Source organism: Elgaria multicarinata, chromosome 9 (assembly GCF_023053635.1).
Source record: "Elgaria multicarinata webbii isolate HBS135686 ecotype San Diego chromosome 9, rElgMul1.1.pri, whole genome shotgun sequence".
Classification (NCBI taxonomy): domain Eukaryota; kingdom Metazoa; phylum Chordata; class Lepidosauria; order Squamata; family Anguidae; genus Elgaria; species Elgaria multicarinata.
Genome location: NC_086179.1, coordinates 65,124,710 through 65,140,271, shown reverse-complemented (window position 1 = coordinate 65,140,271; position 15,562 = coordinate 65,124,710). Strand labels below are relative to the sequence as shown.

General features: G+C 38.1%; 1 protein-coding gene across 1 annotated transcript in view; it reads right to left on the bottom strand.

Annotated features, from left to right (window-relative positions):
- Nucleotides 1-15,562, bottom strand: part of FOXP2 (forkhead box P2) — a 352,993-nt gene that overhangs the window by 22,250 nt on the left and 315,181 nt on the right. Inside the window, exons 11-18 of the mRNA XM_063134034.1 lie at nt 14,218-14,305; nt 10,937-11,020; nt 6,483-6,684; nt 5,832-5,908; nt 5,592-5,693; nt 2,987-3,108; nt 1,130-1,199; nt 177-340 (exon numbers count right to left, since the gene is read on the bottom strand). Of these exons, the coding sequence (XP_062990104.1) occupies nt 177-340; nt 1,130-1,199; nt 2,987-3,108; nt 5,592-5,693; nt 5,832-5,908; nt 6,483-6,684; nt 10,937-11,020; nt 14,218-14,305 (909 nt within the window). The remainder of the gene's footprint in view (nt 1-176; nt 341-1,129; nt 1,200-2,986; nt 3,109-5,591; nt 5,694-5,831; nt 5,909-6,482; nt 6,685-10,936; nt 11,021-14,217; nt 14,306-15,562) is intronic.

Here is a 15,562-nt window from a genome sequence, read left to right as displayed (position 1 = left end):
CCACCATGGTTAGGAATGGTTCACACGACACACTAAGTCATGGTTCACACAACATGCTAAGCCATAATGTTTAGCTCAAAATGCTCAACCACTTCGGTTTAGTGTGTCGTCTGAACAGGGTCAGTGAGTTTCAGAAAAAAACATTTCCCCCACTAAAAGATGCTAACTACACTTACATGTGAGGCTGAGGAGAGCAGCCTGGACTGCTGTTTCCATTGCTGTCAATGTGATCCAGCGAACCATTGAGGTCTTCATGGACTGCCTGTAGTAAGCCACTGGATGCGTTGTTTATCAATCCGGGGTTACCAAGCAAAGGTAAACTACTCTCTGCCAGCGCAGCCTAGCAAAATAAAGATGATGTCAAATTCTCAGCCATTTGATCTTTAGAAGCAGCTTAATATGTATTGATGTATATACATGTAAACAGGCCCAAATGATGACTAGAAACATCTTTGCGCCATTTGTTCCATATCTGACATGGTACAATTGCCCACATATTCTTGCATCACTGGACGGAGCTCTTAAATATGCTCTGACACTGACATGCACAATGTTTTCTGCCTTCAAACTATTTCTAACTCCAAAGTGCACTTAAACCCTCAACCCTGTGTCCTAACATGCAGTGTGCAGTTCTTTTGTACTGGAAGCAACAGCTGGATTATGAAAAAAAATGACCAGAACTTAACTCAAAATAAAGGAGTCCTGACATTTGTCTTTTCTGCATAAAAATTATATCTTATAATTAAACTTTAAAGTTTTTTGCCATGAGCACCATGTTCCCCAACACTATGATGTGAAATCATTCATGACAGCTTGGATAAATATTAATGCATATCCACATGCATTTGCAAAAGCTTCTATCAATCTAGCATTTGCAGCAAAACCGAGTGTTCCAGATTTTGCCACAGGGTGTCCTTCTCGCTTCTTCACATCAACAGTAATGAGAATTGGAACTAGTACTTTTTGTAGTGCTAGGTAATACAACTTACTTGGGTGATTAACCCACCTATTAACAATGCCCATGATGTCCACATAAACATAAACATAGGGAGTTCTGTTTTGTAATAGGAAACACCACAGCCAGGATGAAATGGACATGAAAAATCAACGAATCCTTCATCAGTTTTACCTGTAAGCTTGCGTTAAGTGCTGCTCCATAGCCTAAGCTGGTGGGTATGTTTTTCACTAATGTTGGGCTTCTGAAAATAAATAATTTTTCGAAGTGTGATTGATATTTTTTTTAAAAGGCAAGCAGGTAGGATGACATGGCATGTTAATGCAATGAATGTTCAAATCAGGAACACAGTTCTAGATGAAAGATGCAACAGGATTACTAAACCACCATAATTTTTCTACATCAAAGAACCAAGTGATCAGCTATAATTTGACCTGCATAGTACTCTCTGTTCAGAAAAAGCCCAATGGAACAATGGATATTCTGGCCTGTACTGTGATTTCCTGTCTTGAGAACAGTAACTGTCTGAACAATATAGGCAGCTGTTAATAATATTATATCTTCAATTACCTAAGAAGTTTCTAACTATAACTAATTATATGCATATACGTTTTTGTACAAAAGGGACACCAGCCAAGGAAGTCTTCTATATGCACACATAGGCCTGAAATTAGATTATTTTAAGTTCCAAAGAGCAGATATTCCCTATCCTCTTCACACTCTGCCCCAATGCTGCAACTCAAGCTGCTGTTTAAACTCAGGGACATTACAACAGAATCTTGTGAGATAGAGCTTTAGTGTGGGACAGTTCTGAAATTAGTAAACAGCTCTACCTGCACAAAATAGCCAGCACTTTTCTAAATTGTGACCTCAGAAAATAATTGCAAATTCTATCATGCTGAATAATAGCTAGTTTCCCTCCCTCACTCAAAAATAATTATGATTTTGCTTTAATAATGAATCAATGTAAACATCAAAATGAGAGGAAACTCAGGGCCAAAGTAGACATTCTTTAAATCATGGATGGCAGAGCTACGTGTGGTTGACTTAGTTACCTCCTTGGAATTCATGGAGACATTTTTTCCCCCCCGGAAAAAAGCTGGAAAGGGGAAAGTTTATATTCCAACTGCCAGATCACTATGATCCTGATCCGAACCAGGGCCACACATGTTTACATGGATGTAAGTAAGTCAATGAGCAGAATGTTTAGTTTGGCCCTCAGTGCCACAATATTAATCCAGCATCATGGCTATACATGCTATCTATTCTACAGTCTAGATATATGAAGTATCATTTATGTATCATATTGCCAATAAATGTACATAAGCAACTACAAGTGTTAAATTTACTGAACAATGTATGCCTCCATGAAAGGAAAGGAAATGGGAGGGGAAAGTATTTGCTAATATATTGATGGTTCTACATGCTAAAATGAAAGAAACTTGAACCAAAGGCAGATATCATGTAAACAATCTACAAGGACTTCCTATGAATGTTACCCTCATTGAGAAGGTCTTTTTGAGGCTACCAATTTAGGGTCTGAATACCCAATATTCCAACATGAAGTTGAATAATTCTGGACTTTGGTCAAAGGTTTACAGTAAAAACAAGCCAATATCAAGTGCTAACACATGGAAAGCACATGCAACATGGGGCAATTTTAAAATAGGCTAGGAAGGATTTCTAACAGATGGATTTAAAATAATAAACATATGGCAAAGCATACATTCATATATATTTTAAAGAGCGTCCTGAGAAGTTTAATTGTTTTCATTTGTACCAAGCTATGTGGGATACTAAAAGGAGTTAAAAGAAAACTGGGAAAACATCGGTTAGAATCCACATTAAATAAATGCACCTTATTAAAACACAAAACAGCCTATTAGGCTAGATGTATTCTTAATATAAGTGTTTGCATTTGTCTCTCAGGCTATAGCATTCATATGCACTATTTGGGTAATCGAATAACAAAACAACTCAGCTGAAAGAAGAAAGGGGGAGGGGAACCCACCCTCCATCCCTTACACATACCCCGTTATCTTTTGTGACCTTCGCTTCTGGTATTCTACTTCATCCACTGTCCATACTGCTCCTTTAACATTTTCTACTCGAACAAAACACTTGTGCAGGCTAAGATTATGTCGTACTGCATTCTAAATCAGACACAAAAGGGGTGGGGGTGGGGAAAGAAAGGTAGCAAAATTAATACAATTTAAGGAGCTGCCAATGCCGTTACTTGGTTAATCTTCTTTCTCTAAATCGCAGGGGGAAAAATAGGGAAAAAATAGTTTTGAGTATTAAATTCAATACATGAGATACTGTAAACCCCTCCCCCCTCAAACTTACAAATTATTAGAATCTGCAGTTTGAACTTTGTGATAACGGAGCCTTCCAGGCTATTTTAATAATAGCTGTGTCAAAACCTTCCTTTCATTGAACTGGTCTAAATTGCAATATCTGTACAAATTACAGTATCTTTGAAAATGCCAGAACAATTAGGTCAGCTCTGTTGTGTCCCTGATCAAGCACTTGGGGATGGTTGAAATGTCCAAAGGAACCAGTCCTGCTTGAGGTATTAAAATGCTAAAAAGGCTACAGTGACAAGTGTTAATTTTGCACAAAGCTTTATGCAAATAAGCTCAAAGGCATTCTTTTCATCCCTATAATAATGAAATAACAGAGTTTGTTTATTCTGTATTATTAGATGACATATGCAAGTTAGAGTGCAGTACTCTGCCTGCACAATAGGATACATTTTAGATTTTTTGAAGAAAAGATTTTCTTAGTAAAGTTTTTTTTAATATGGTATATATTGAAACTGAGTGAAATGTCTCAGTATAAGACTTTGAATAAGGGAATACATTATTTCCAATGATTGTGGAAAGAACATTGGTAGTAGCTTTCTATGATAGTAATTAATATTTTTACATTAAATTAAGTCATTCTTAAAATTTAAAAACGATAACAAAAAAATAAGCAGACTGCATGATTTGCACAGTTATTTTCTATAAACCAGATTACAGGTTTCAGAAAATATTTCTTCCTGTCAAAGTAAACTGGCATATAGCCATCAAGTATAGTCAGGTAATGACCTAATTCTTATTTTACGAATATAAAACAAAGTAATTTTGATGAAGATTTCTTTCTATTTGCACAAAGACACGCTTCTGGCTGGCTTTAAAAGAAGAATTCTAAAAAAAAAAAAAAAAAAAAAAGGAAGCATAAGCAGATCTAGCATCTGACCTGAAATCCAAGGATTTGATTGATCTTAATGCCCATGGCTCTGAATATGATAATTTTAATATTAATGAGCAAATGAGCAGTTTTATTATGCATGCGATATAGTTAGAACTAATAAGCTGTTCAGAATGAGTTTTGCTGGATCCCCGAGCTGTGGAGATGAGACCAAGCTAAGATATTAAATCACCTTTCATTTCTTTTAAAATTTCTTTCAGTAAATCAAATGATGGAGCATTCACTACATTCTCTAATGAGTAACAAAAGAAAATGTAAATCTTAAACATAAATATTACTTATCGAAAAGAGGCCTGAAAAACATATCTTCTACAGATTACTACAGACATTCTCTTCCTATAAAATACATTATCAAAATAATATGCACAAATAGAACAATTATGCTCATTTACAGTATGGCACTACCCTACTGTAGAAACTAATATCATCTAAACATTTGTAAATTAAAAGCTTTTTGGAGCCTCACAACCATATATCTGTAATCGCTCGACCAGATTAATTTGCATTTTAAATCCAAATTAATTCACTTTAGCATATCTAACAGTCTAAAATTTTTAGTATGCTGATGAGTGCTTTGCTACCTCTATTCTTCTCAGCTACAAACATTTCCCCCCTTTTGTACCAAATGGCTTGTGGCTAATTGATGTTTCTGACTGCTTTTTGAAATGAAAATAAAACAGTCTACTTAGTCTGTGCTGAGTACCCTTATCTTTCAAGACGTTGCTCTTTCCCCCCCACCCACCCAAAGAGAAGCACAGAACACCTCCCCCCTTTTTTGATCTTTGTAGTAAGATCCAGACAATAAAGTTGTTTGGACAGGGATATGGATGAACCCTTTTGTCTAAGTAAATAAACTGCATTTATGGTCTGACAGGATAATATTCACTTTCTTTTCTTTTAGTTCCAGCTGAGTAGCCATGGCCCTCAGTCCTTTGGCAGCTTCAGTCTGTATGATGAGGTATGATGTGTACAAAAGGCATAGACCAAGACAAAACCTACAGCCTCCATTTGTTGCACAAGGCAAACAGACATTTTTCAAACTAATTAGCCAATAATATGCAAGAGAAAAAGTAATATAGTGCGACTAACAAAGGTGTTGATGATTGAGTGCTCACACTGTAATTAGTGTGTCAGGCCCTCATTTCTCTGCCAAGCCTCAGCTATTAATTGCACCAAATTAGAAAACTATATCAGAGGCAAAATTATTCTTTCACTTGTCATTTTGAGAGAGGGAATTCATTCCATTCAAGAGGCAGGTTAAAAAGAGGGGAAGCAGATACTAATCTGCTTATGTCATGTAAATAAATGTTCCTTGTGCTATCTGTAAGGAACTGCGCCAGGCATTCTTTTAAAACTGCTGGCACACACACAAAAAAGTTACCTTCCAAGTGGCTGCATTACGCCTGAAGTAGGCAAATGTCCGTGTAAACCAGCTGTAAATTTCATTGAGTGTTAACTGCCTGTCACTTGATTCCATGATAGCCTGAAATGAGAGAGATAAGATTCACATTGACACAAAATCACAGTTTACTAACAAGTCTACATTGTACTCCCTTCTCAACCAATCCTTAACACTTTTAAAAAAATTTAATCAGGCAAAGTTAATTTTCTTTCACCTTACCTGCCTTATGAGAGTTGCATAAGTAAACGGAGGTCTGACATCTGCATTTTTATAAAATTCGTAGTTTGGGGCAATTTCTGTTTAAAAAATTGAAATGTTTTATGTTATTTGTGTGAACAGGCACAGCTCATATCACTGATGAGCAAGGGTTACTTATTGTACTCGAGAACACATTTTATTTGCATTTGTGACATATTTGTGCTGAAAAGCACATGCAGACGTACACACAAGGCACTGTAGATAAATGAAGAAGAACCTTGCATTGGTCCTTGATGCTCATGTTAACAATAAAACATCTGCCTCAGTCTGATGCTTAACGTACATAAACCATGTTGTGTAAAGACATTTTTTAGATGTGTTATTTCAGCATTTTCTTCATCTTTGGTCCACCTTCCCTACACTATTCCATCCTCCACGCCATATCCGTTTTATAACCCAACTATTTAAAAATCTGTCTGGAAACTTTGTAAGAATACTGGCAAACTGGTAAACTCTCTTTACTCTCAGGTCCTAAGCACAATTACATTCATTAAAGGTAAGCTATGCATGTTCTAAACTAGCTGTTGGGATTTTGGAATTTGTTCTTTAAGGTCTGTATAGATTTTCTAGGTATCAATACACATACACACATGTTGGCAGCAAATAACTTACCTGATGACATGGGAATGTTGTATTTGTCGGAATGTCGTCTTCGAATGGCTCCCACGTTGGGTACACTGGCTGGGGTGATTACTGAGGGTCCCTGGGTAATTGGAGTGACTGGGGCTGTTGGTGTAGTGGGAGTTTGAGGTAAACTCTGAGGGGAAGTCTCCAACATGTTCTTAGACATAGTGACACTGGACACCAGATTTAGCTGAAGAGGCCCAGGAAGAAGCAGAGAAAAGATACAGGCAAAAGGGGGAAAAGTATTTAAAAGGTTTGACAAATGAGAGTGTATTCATTTCTACAGCTGTGTTGCCACTAATAAGCTGCAAAAGGAAGCAGCCAATCTCAACTAATTACAGGATGAAATTGTATCATAAGAACTCTAATTAGAGGATGCTATTAGAGGTTATCTAATAATCGGCAGCGATGTTACTTAGGACTACCCTCCTAGTCCTACAAGACTTGACTGCAACTATGTATCCCTGCAAAAGAATCTTGTAGCTTATTACTGACCGGCCCCATTGTAGGGCAGGTCAAACTCCTGCTGAAGCCACAGCAATACAACCGATAGGTGCCTTTGCTTTTGACAAATGAGACTTAAAATAAGTTGCTATTGTGATGCTGCTGGATTTCCTTCCTCTAGTCCCAAATCTCAGATGAGAGGCTCCAGCCAGCTGGAAAATTTTACACTGACCTTTAGTCTCCTTGCTAATTTGGTGGAATGGTAATGACATTACTACATATTCAAACAAAATTGTCTTAATTGCAAATTAGCCGGAGGAGGCTGAAAATTTTCAAATTAAATCTGATTGGAGATGGAGAGAGGGAAATGGAATTTCTTCACTAACAATCATTTGTGGCATGTGTTAACAAATATAATGAAATGTCAAGTTTGCCAATTCCTCTGGAAGTATCATTTTCAATTTATGATTACAGTGTCACTTATGGCTGATATACCCTGGAAAGAGGGTGTCAGGGTAAAAGGGGGGGGGGAGAAGAGAAGGTGAGAATGTATGCAAGCTGTTTAACAGTGTGCCCTTCATTACACCCCTCAGCAAGAAAAGCCCTGCTTCTCATTATCAAAAATGCATATTAACTCTGTCATATTTACCATACATCTTTTGTCATAAATAGTATCCAATTAGCAAAATTGATACTCAGGGCAGCAACACCCAAAATGATTGCTGCCTTATACTTAGTTGATACTCATCAGAGATAATCTATAGTCATTTTCACAGTATACTGCCGTGTGCGGAGCTGAACAAGATGGCTCACATTAATTGTTCTGCTTCTATCTGGAGTAAATTACAGAGGGCACAATCCACAGGGAAGTCCTCCTGTGCACCAGGTCCCATTGAAATGAATGGGAGTTGTGCAAGACCACCGGTGGGCCGTGCCTAAAGTGACTAAACAGAGATAATTTGGCTTTTGTTCATAATTTAATAACACCTGCCTTTTCAAATCCCAAATACACGTCTTAAGATAAACCTCTTTTTAATGGTGTACAGCACTGATTGATCTTTCTTTGTGGATTTGTTTTACACATTTAGTCAGTAGAGAGATTTGTTAGGGAAACAAAAATTAACATATGCCAGCTAATTGTTCTTCTTTCTTGGGCAGCAGCCAGAAGAAGCGCATTAGCAGTCTAATAATAACGACTGGCACCCTCAAGGCATCCCCAAGTGCATCTGTTTCCAATAAGCCACAAACTGTTATTCTTTGTTAAGTACATATTGGGGCGGGTGGGTGGGGGGAGTAAGATAATGTTGCTAAAAGCTGCATTCAATAAATTTGCGAGTGTTTAAGCTTGCCCATGAGCTAGAAAACTATCTGTTAAGTTCCTAGGAGCATGTATACGGAAGCACTGTGCATCTGTCTTGACTTGTGCTATTACAAGAAACTTTGAACTGAAATGCCGATAGCTTATTTCATCTCATTTATCAATATCCCTTACACTGTTCGCTTCAGAAATGCATTCTCTTTAGATACATTCAAACTTTAAATTCATACCTCACTGATCTCCAAGCCCCTCAACCTATCGCAATAAAAATAAACAGCTACAGTTCTGTCTTGAAACTTCTATCTTAACTTGCCTGAGAAAAGCATATATGTTGCAAACATATTCACAAATTACAAAAGGTCTGGAAATGCTAAGGTCAGTATGTATGCAAGCCGCTATGTTTACAGTGTTACGGTAAGTTATTCTACTAGCCAGCAGTAATAAGCATAACATGTTTGTAGGCATGCAATCGTGAGCTGATAAAATAGAATTTATTATTAACTAAAGAAAAGCATGTAAAACCTAGGATGAGCACTTAGCCACCTCAGCTCATCTGAATATATTCAAGGTTGGGTGAAACTCATTATTCAGGACTCGCAGCCTTGATAACTTTGATTTTCATCCATCCATAGCATGGCCAAAAGGTACCATTTAATGAAGTACCATTCAGAGAGTAAATGGGGTCATATAATAGACAGTGCGGTTGCACCTTGTGTTCATGTACTGATAGCTGTTAAGGGTGCAGTGATGAACCAACAGAGCTCATTTCTCCTTGGTAATAAATTCATGCTATTAATATTTATCAAATGTGTGGGCCGTCTCAACTGAGCCACTGCACATGAGACCATAAATCTCTACTATCATATCAATTTTGAAGCTTCTTTTGTACAGTGTATAAATTTTAGGGTTTTTTTTTTTTTTTTTGTATTGACCACTCTTCTTTCAAACCAATTTAAGGCCAGTAGTACAGTTCACCACTTCAGATATCTCTGGTTCCAAAGGGAACTTTAAACTGTGGTTTCATTTTAAATCGCTCATCTAAGATTCTGTATTAATTGCCCACCATCAAACGCAATTAGCAATTCTTTCATGTGTGGTTTATGTAATGTAATACTTCAATTACATTATTCATTCAGGTTCTGTTTTGGATTATAGGCTGAAAATTCTTTATTAGTGTAGATGTAACCATGCTGCTGGAGTTTTAAAAAATTTACTGATTGAATAATTAATTGGAAAAGAACAAGCTGTAGATTCCTGATGGATTTGTGAGACAATTATTCTGTCATGTGATTATCTACATTATACTATAGAAAGCAATAAGAAAAATAATTTTATTAGAATGAAACAGTCACAACAGTAAAGACAGGATATTCCCAAAATTTTGAATTACTTCAGCTTATTTGGGGTTAAAATAATTAGGTAATGCAAATGTATTTTGCAAAGCATTTTTCTACAGAGTTTAGGAACATTTGGAATCCAAACTAAGATGCTCAAGAATGGCAGAAATACCCTTTGTGAAAATTTCTACCCTTTGCAGAAATATTTAAACATTGTATACCTCAGATGCTAAACTCTCAATGTACACAGAAGGTACTAAGCAACTTAGAGTAGGAAACAATTTGATATAAAAGCTAGATTGAAACCCAGAAATGGGGTATTAATGAATGTCAACACCTTTTCATTCATCAAGATATAAAGTGTGCCCTCAAACAAAAAAATTTGAGGAACGCAGTTCTGGAAACATAAAAGACAGGCTATTTTGGTCCTTTTATGTAATCATTAACAGGGTGTAATATAGAAGTGTGGTGTATAAAAATATTTTGTTGCTTTTACCTCCATTTTTGGAGTTCTGGAGACCAAGACCCTTCAAACCTATGAAATGTGGTGTAGCCTGACATGTACTTGTGCAAAAAATGCACGTCCCACATGCAAATATCTTTAAATGGCTATTTATAAAAAGTGGCCAGGTATCCTTCTATTACATTCTTCTGTTCCAAGCATAGACAAAGAATGCAGTATCAATAAGTCAAAGCTTGCAAGTCTAAGTCAAAAGTGGGGTAGTTCTCATTGAGGCTTTGTGAATGTCAGTGTTAAATAAACAGTTTGCCCCTCCCTAACACTATTGCGAGGGTTTTCCTCTTAAAGGTGACACACAAATAAAATACATAAATAAATTCTTTGCTATATCCAAAAGCAAATGTGTTGCAAAGGGCAATGCTTTTTGCCATTTATGCTTTAAATGAAAGGCTGAACCATAAAAACACACATATTTGGGTGTACTCTTGTGACTGATCCACACTGAGCTACTTTTCCAACTTTTTCCTTCACTGCTACTGAGTCAACTGAACTTCAGGTTTTTCAAAATAGCTTTCTTTTTAATATCTGTGAGCCTATTTCAAAGAAGATATTCTTTCTAGCTTCAGCAGCAAGGCAGTGATTTGTGCACTTATAGGTGTACTTTGTTTAGTGTCACCTATGGCGCAGATTGGACACATTTTGTAAAAGATAGCATTACTTTTAAAGAAACATACAATTTGACAAGCTATTGCATTTTAGGCTTCATTTTATTGCCATATTTTTCATCACACTCATTGTTTTCCAACTGTCACTAAATTGTTCATTTTCTTAGCCTGTTACATTCGTGGGCCTATTTACTGTTTATAAAGCAATATGCACTTACAGGTTTTGGAGATGGCTTGGGCTCCGAGGGTCGCATGTGCAAGTGGGTCATCATTGCCTGAAGACGTTCACGTTCTTTAGAAAGCTGTTAAAGAAAGAGTGGGATCAGAAGCATTTTAGAAATGACTAATACAGCTATTTTATCTCATGTGATACATCTTATCTTTGGAGACTGTTATAGGGTAATGGTGCCTGCATATGAAATCCTATGTCAGTAGAGAAACTTATATACAAAGAAAGGCAACTTTGGCTCTTTTGGGGGTCGGGGAGGGGGGGAAGAGCCCCATGTAGCTTTCCTCATGTTTAAAAGGTCAGGGAAAACAAATAATACTTCATCTTTTTGTCAATAAGAGAATTGAGGTCACCATTGCCTCGGCAGTAACAAGTTACTAGGACCATAAATTAGATGGCCCATCGTGTCTCTTTAAAGTCCTGTGGACACTGTTAGCAATGGACTAGTGCCAACAGCTGTGAAGAGGTGAAGGGTCCTCATAGCACAGTGCCTGCCAGGATTGTCTGCACACTTCATCCATTCCCACTGAGGTCCAGTTAGTGCCCCCTGCAATCTGCCATCATCAATCTAATTCAATAGAGTGACAGGGACCAGGCAGTGTGAATTGCTGAACTCTGCCACTAAGCCAACATCTACACTGTACTGGGTCTCATTACAACCGATGGACCTTACTTTTCTATCAGTCACACAAAAGGGGAGTGGGGGGGGGACTCATAATTGGTCGCCCTGCAAGCAGAAACCCTATTCGGCTTTTCATGTTAAAACAGAGCCTTTGTAAAAGGTAAACAGCTCCTTAAGAAACTCTTCAACATACTTTGGAAAACATTTCAGGGGTTATTTGCAACCTCCCCTTTTGTTTTATTATAACTGATTCCCAATTGATTTTCACAGCATTCAACAGAACAATATTTATGGTTTCAGATACTGATAGCACCCAATTATATAAAACGTAGAAATAAATGATCATGCAAACATTTTAAAAAGCACAAAAACGGATAATGCACAAAGAAGATAAAAAACTTAAAAGCAGTATTCTAGGCAGGTTAATTTGAATACCCTAAAACAATGAATATGCTTGTGGGGCTCAAATCATTAAAGCATAATCTTTAAAACTTCCTTTACAGCCAACTTTATAAAAATCCATGCTTGCATTTTCTGTTAGATTCAATACAATGTGCTACTAAATACAAAATAGAATTGTATGCAGCAATTGCACATATATTTAGATTTATAGCCCACCCCTTCCCAAGGGCTTGGGGTAGTTAACTAAAGCAAGCTCCCGAAGATTAAGATATAATAAAATTTCACAAAATGTATTCAATTTCCGAGAGCATCTTCAATTAAAAACATACTTAACACGGGGGATGGAAGATGTTTTCTGTCTGGGAAACAAGGCAACCAAATGTCCTGCCAAACTCATTAGAGTCCTCCTGAACGTTTGCCTGTTCTCCTGTCCAGCCCACTCAGCTGCCCCACAATCTGGCAGTCACTTGCTTCCTTACCTTGTTGCGCTAAAGCAGGAATGGGCAGACTCCATTGTGTTCCCTCAGTGCCCCCCAAAATTGTAAAACAAAATAAGTTTTGTAAAAAAACAAAATGGCATCCAGAGTAGCCATCTTGAACCCTTTTTTACCCTTTTACTGCTCCATAGCTACCACAGAGCACCAAAAGGGCCAAAAATAGCTTGAAAACAAGCTAATTTTGACCCTCTAGGCACTCCATTGCCACTCTGGATGCCAGTTTAAAAAGATATTTTGATTTTATTTGTGTTTTGCCAACACGGTGGGGGCGGGTTAGGTGCAGCCCTTGGGGCCTCTCAAAGTTTCCCACTCGTACACTAAAATTGATCTCTACCAACATCCCACCCCACCTAACCAAATGTATACTTCGGATGACTACTCAAAAGACTGAGCTACAGAGACACTCAAGGGGAGTTAATTTTATTGTTTGAACTATGGGTATCTACTGCTCATACCTGACAAAAAATATCATGTCGAAATGAGTGATAAAATCTATCACAGTGAAGTCATATTAATATTGTTGTACAAGCTAGCCTTCAGGAGAGGGGCAGAGAGCATAGGAGCTCTTAAAATATCCGACTTCAGTCTTCTATACCATAATATTTATGGCTTTAGCATTCTCTCTCTCTCCTCTAACATGATATGCTAGGAGCCAGCTGAAATGGGCATAGTACAGCTATAAGACCCCTACATGCAACCCATTAAGATAAAGAGGCACATATGAGCCTTGTTCATCCCTAGACGCATGGAAGGGGAATATGGGGAGGTCAGGTTAGAAGGCAGTGTGCTGTGAGTGACAGATATCTACCCACACTTGGCTATCTGTGGTAATGACTGCATTGAAATGGATGTGTGCATGAATACAAATGGATGTGTGTTTATGAATGGTTATTTTGGAGGGTTCAGAGAATTAGTATGTATGTGATGGTTGGGTGGGATGCAGGATATTGCATTTAACTCAGCCCTGCATATGTGCCAAGTGAACTCTGAATTTAGATTTTGAAATTTATGACAGCATAGTCATCTGACCTCATGAAGGAAAGGGAAAGAACCTCCCAAAGAAGGCTAAACAAGTAAAAACCCATTGTGTGTCAACACTTAAGCCTTAGCTAGACCTAAGGTTTATACCATAAAGGGAGGAAGCAGCAGCCAGGCACCTCTCCACCATGCCTGGGTCCAGCTCCAGCTGAGAGCCCCCTCCCTCCTGCTGTCAACTGTAACTGCTGAGCTTTGCAACTAAGATTGTAGTGCCTGAATTTGCTTTCCTTTCCCCCCTCCTCCTCCTCCCTCCCAATCCCCTTTCCTTTTGTGTCATGGCTTTTAGATTGTAAGCCTGTGGGCAGGGACTGTCAAGAAATACTTTTGTAAGCCGCCGTGAGAGCCTTTTTTGGCTGAATGGCGGCATAAAAATCCTTAAATAAATAAATAAATAAATAAAATACCAGGATCGTCCCGGGATCGTCCCTGCCTGTTCCCGGGACCCCCTGTGTGTCATTTACATGAACAGGGATGACCCTGGGATGATCCCGGGATAAACCTTAGGTCTAGCTAAGGCCTCATTTCCTAAAGTAGCATCAACCTCATTGAATTCAATGGGGCTTATGGATTGCAGAGCCATTCAGAATAATGAAAGTTTTAGATACTTTAAACATGGTCAAAACATTAACAATGTGTATATGACACAATTAAAGAGCAGAATATTTCCTCAAGAAAACCAGACATATCCAGAAGATGAATATTTTCTCGAACCTGTATTTCTAATTGTTGAACCACCTGCATTTGCACCCGGCACTGAGCAGTGCTTCTGTCATCCAATGCATGTTCATTATTAAGGTGCCTAGAAAATAATAATAATAAAAAATCCAACATTAGGTGGTCATCGGTAACCTTTAGTATGTTTATTCTGCAAACAGAATTCTTATTAATTGCAAAAGGGAGTTTTTGTCTACCACAGTCATAGGAAATCTAATTCATACAAACAAAACTGAGCAACAACAGGGATTGTATCCAGTGGCCAAAACCTGAAGAGTTCTATGGAGTGACACAAGTCTCCCCCCAACCTGCCAAACAGCCACAGAATACCACTGGGTGTATGTAATGGAGATTCTAGTAATGGGGATGTGTCACTAATTGTTGTGTAGTAAGGTGGGCATTCTGTGTCTTGATTGGAAAAGGGACACCATGGGAAACACATGACAATGCATCACAGTGGAGCAATGGTGGCTAGGTGGAACTCACACTTCTTTCGTATAACAGCTCATTCTTCTTACCTGCTAATTTTTAAGAACTGAGGGTCTACAAGATGCCAAAATATGCATGTAAATCAGTTTAAGTTTTTTTAAAAAAACCAGAATCCCTACATCAGGGGTGGGCAACTTGTGGCCCTCCAAATGCTTTGGCCTACAATTCTCATCAGCCCTAGCCAGCACAGCTAATAGAGAGGAGTCATGGGAGTTGTAGGCGAAACATCGGTGTGTGTGTGTGTGTGTGTGTGTGTCACAAGTTGCCTATCCCTGACCTACATGAATTTGCCTTACTATTCTCTTCATGCAGGCCTAAAGCCATGAGTGCAGTTGCCTACTGATGAACTCTTCTCCTGAGCTCACCTCCACCATTATGCTAAATTATTGGGTAATGCCAGCAATTATGAAATGGCTTCTTTGAATGACATAAATTAGAATGTCCACTCTTCATCATAGAGGCATTTCCTTAATGCTTCTGAATTTGGCAAAAATGCCTACTTAAATGAACAGTGCAAAGCCAACAATACTGAATGGTACAATGCAGCTTATTTTCTTGGGCTGCTTATTTTAAAAAAGGAAGAACAAGAGAGAGAGAGAGAGAGAGAGAGAGAGAGAGAGAGAGAGAGAGAGAGAGAGAGAAGAGTGGGAGGGGAAAAGAAAGAGAACACACACAAAGATGATGGAGTACTGAAGATTGATTTGAGTGGATCTGAAGTTACTGAAGAGATCAGGTATTATGCAACCATAGATTTAGTCATTCATGTTTCACTTTTGGGGGAGAAGTCTTGAGTATGCTTGCACTTTCCCACCCCACCCAACCACCTGCACTGCACACAGAAAATAACAAATGA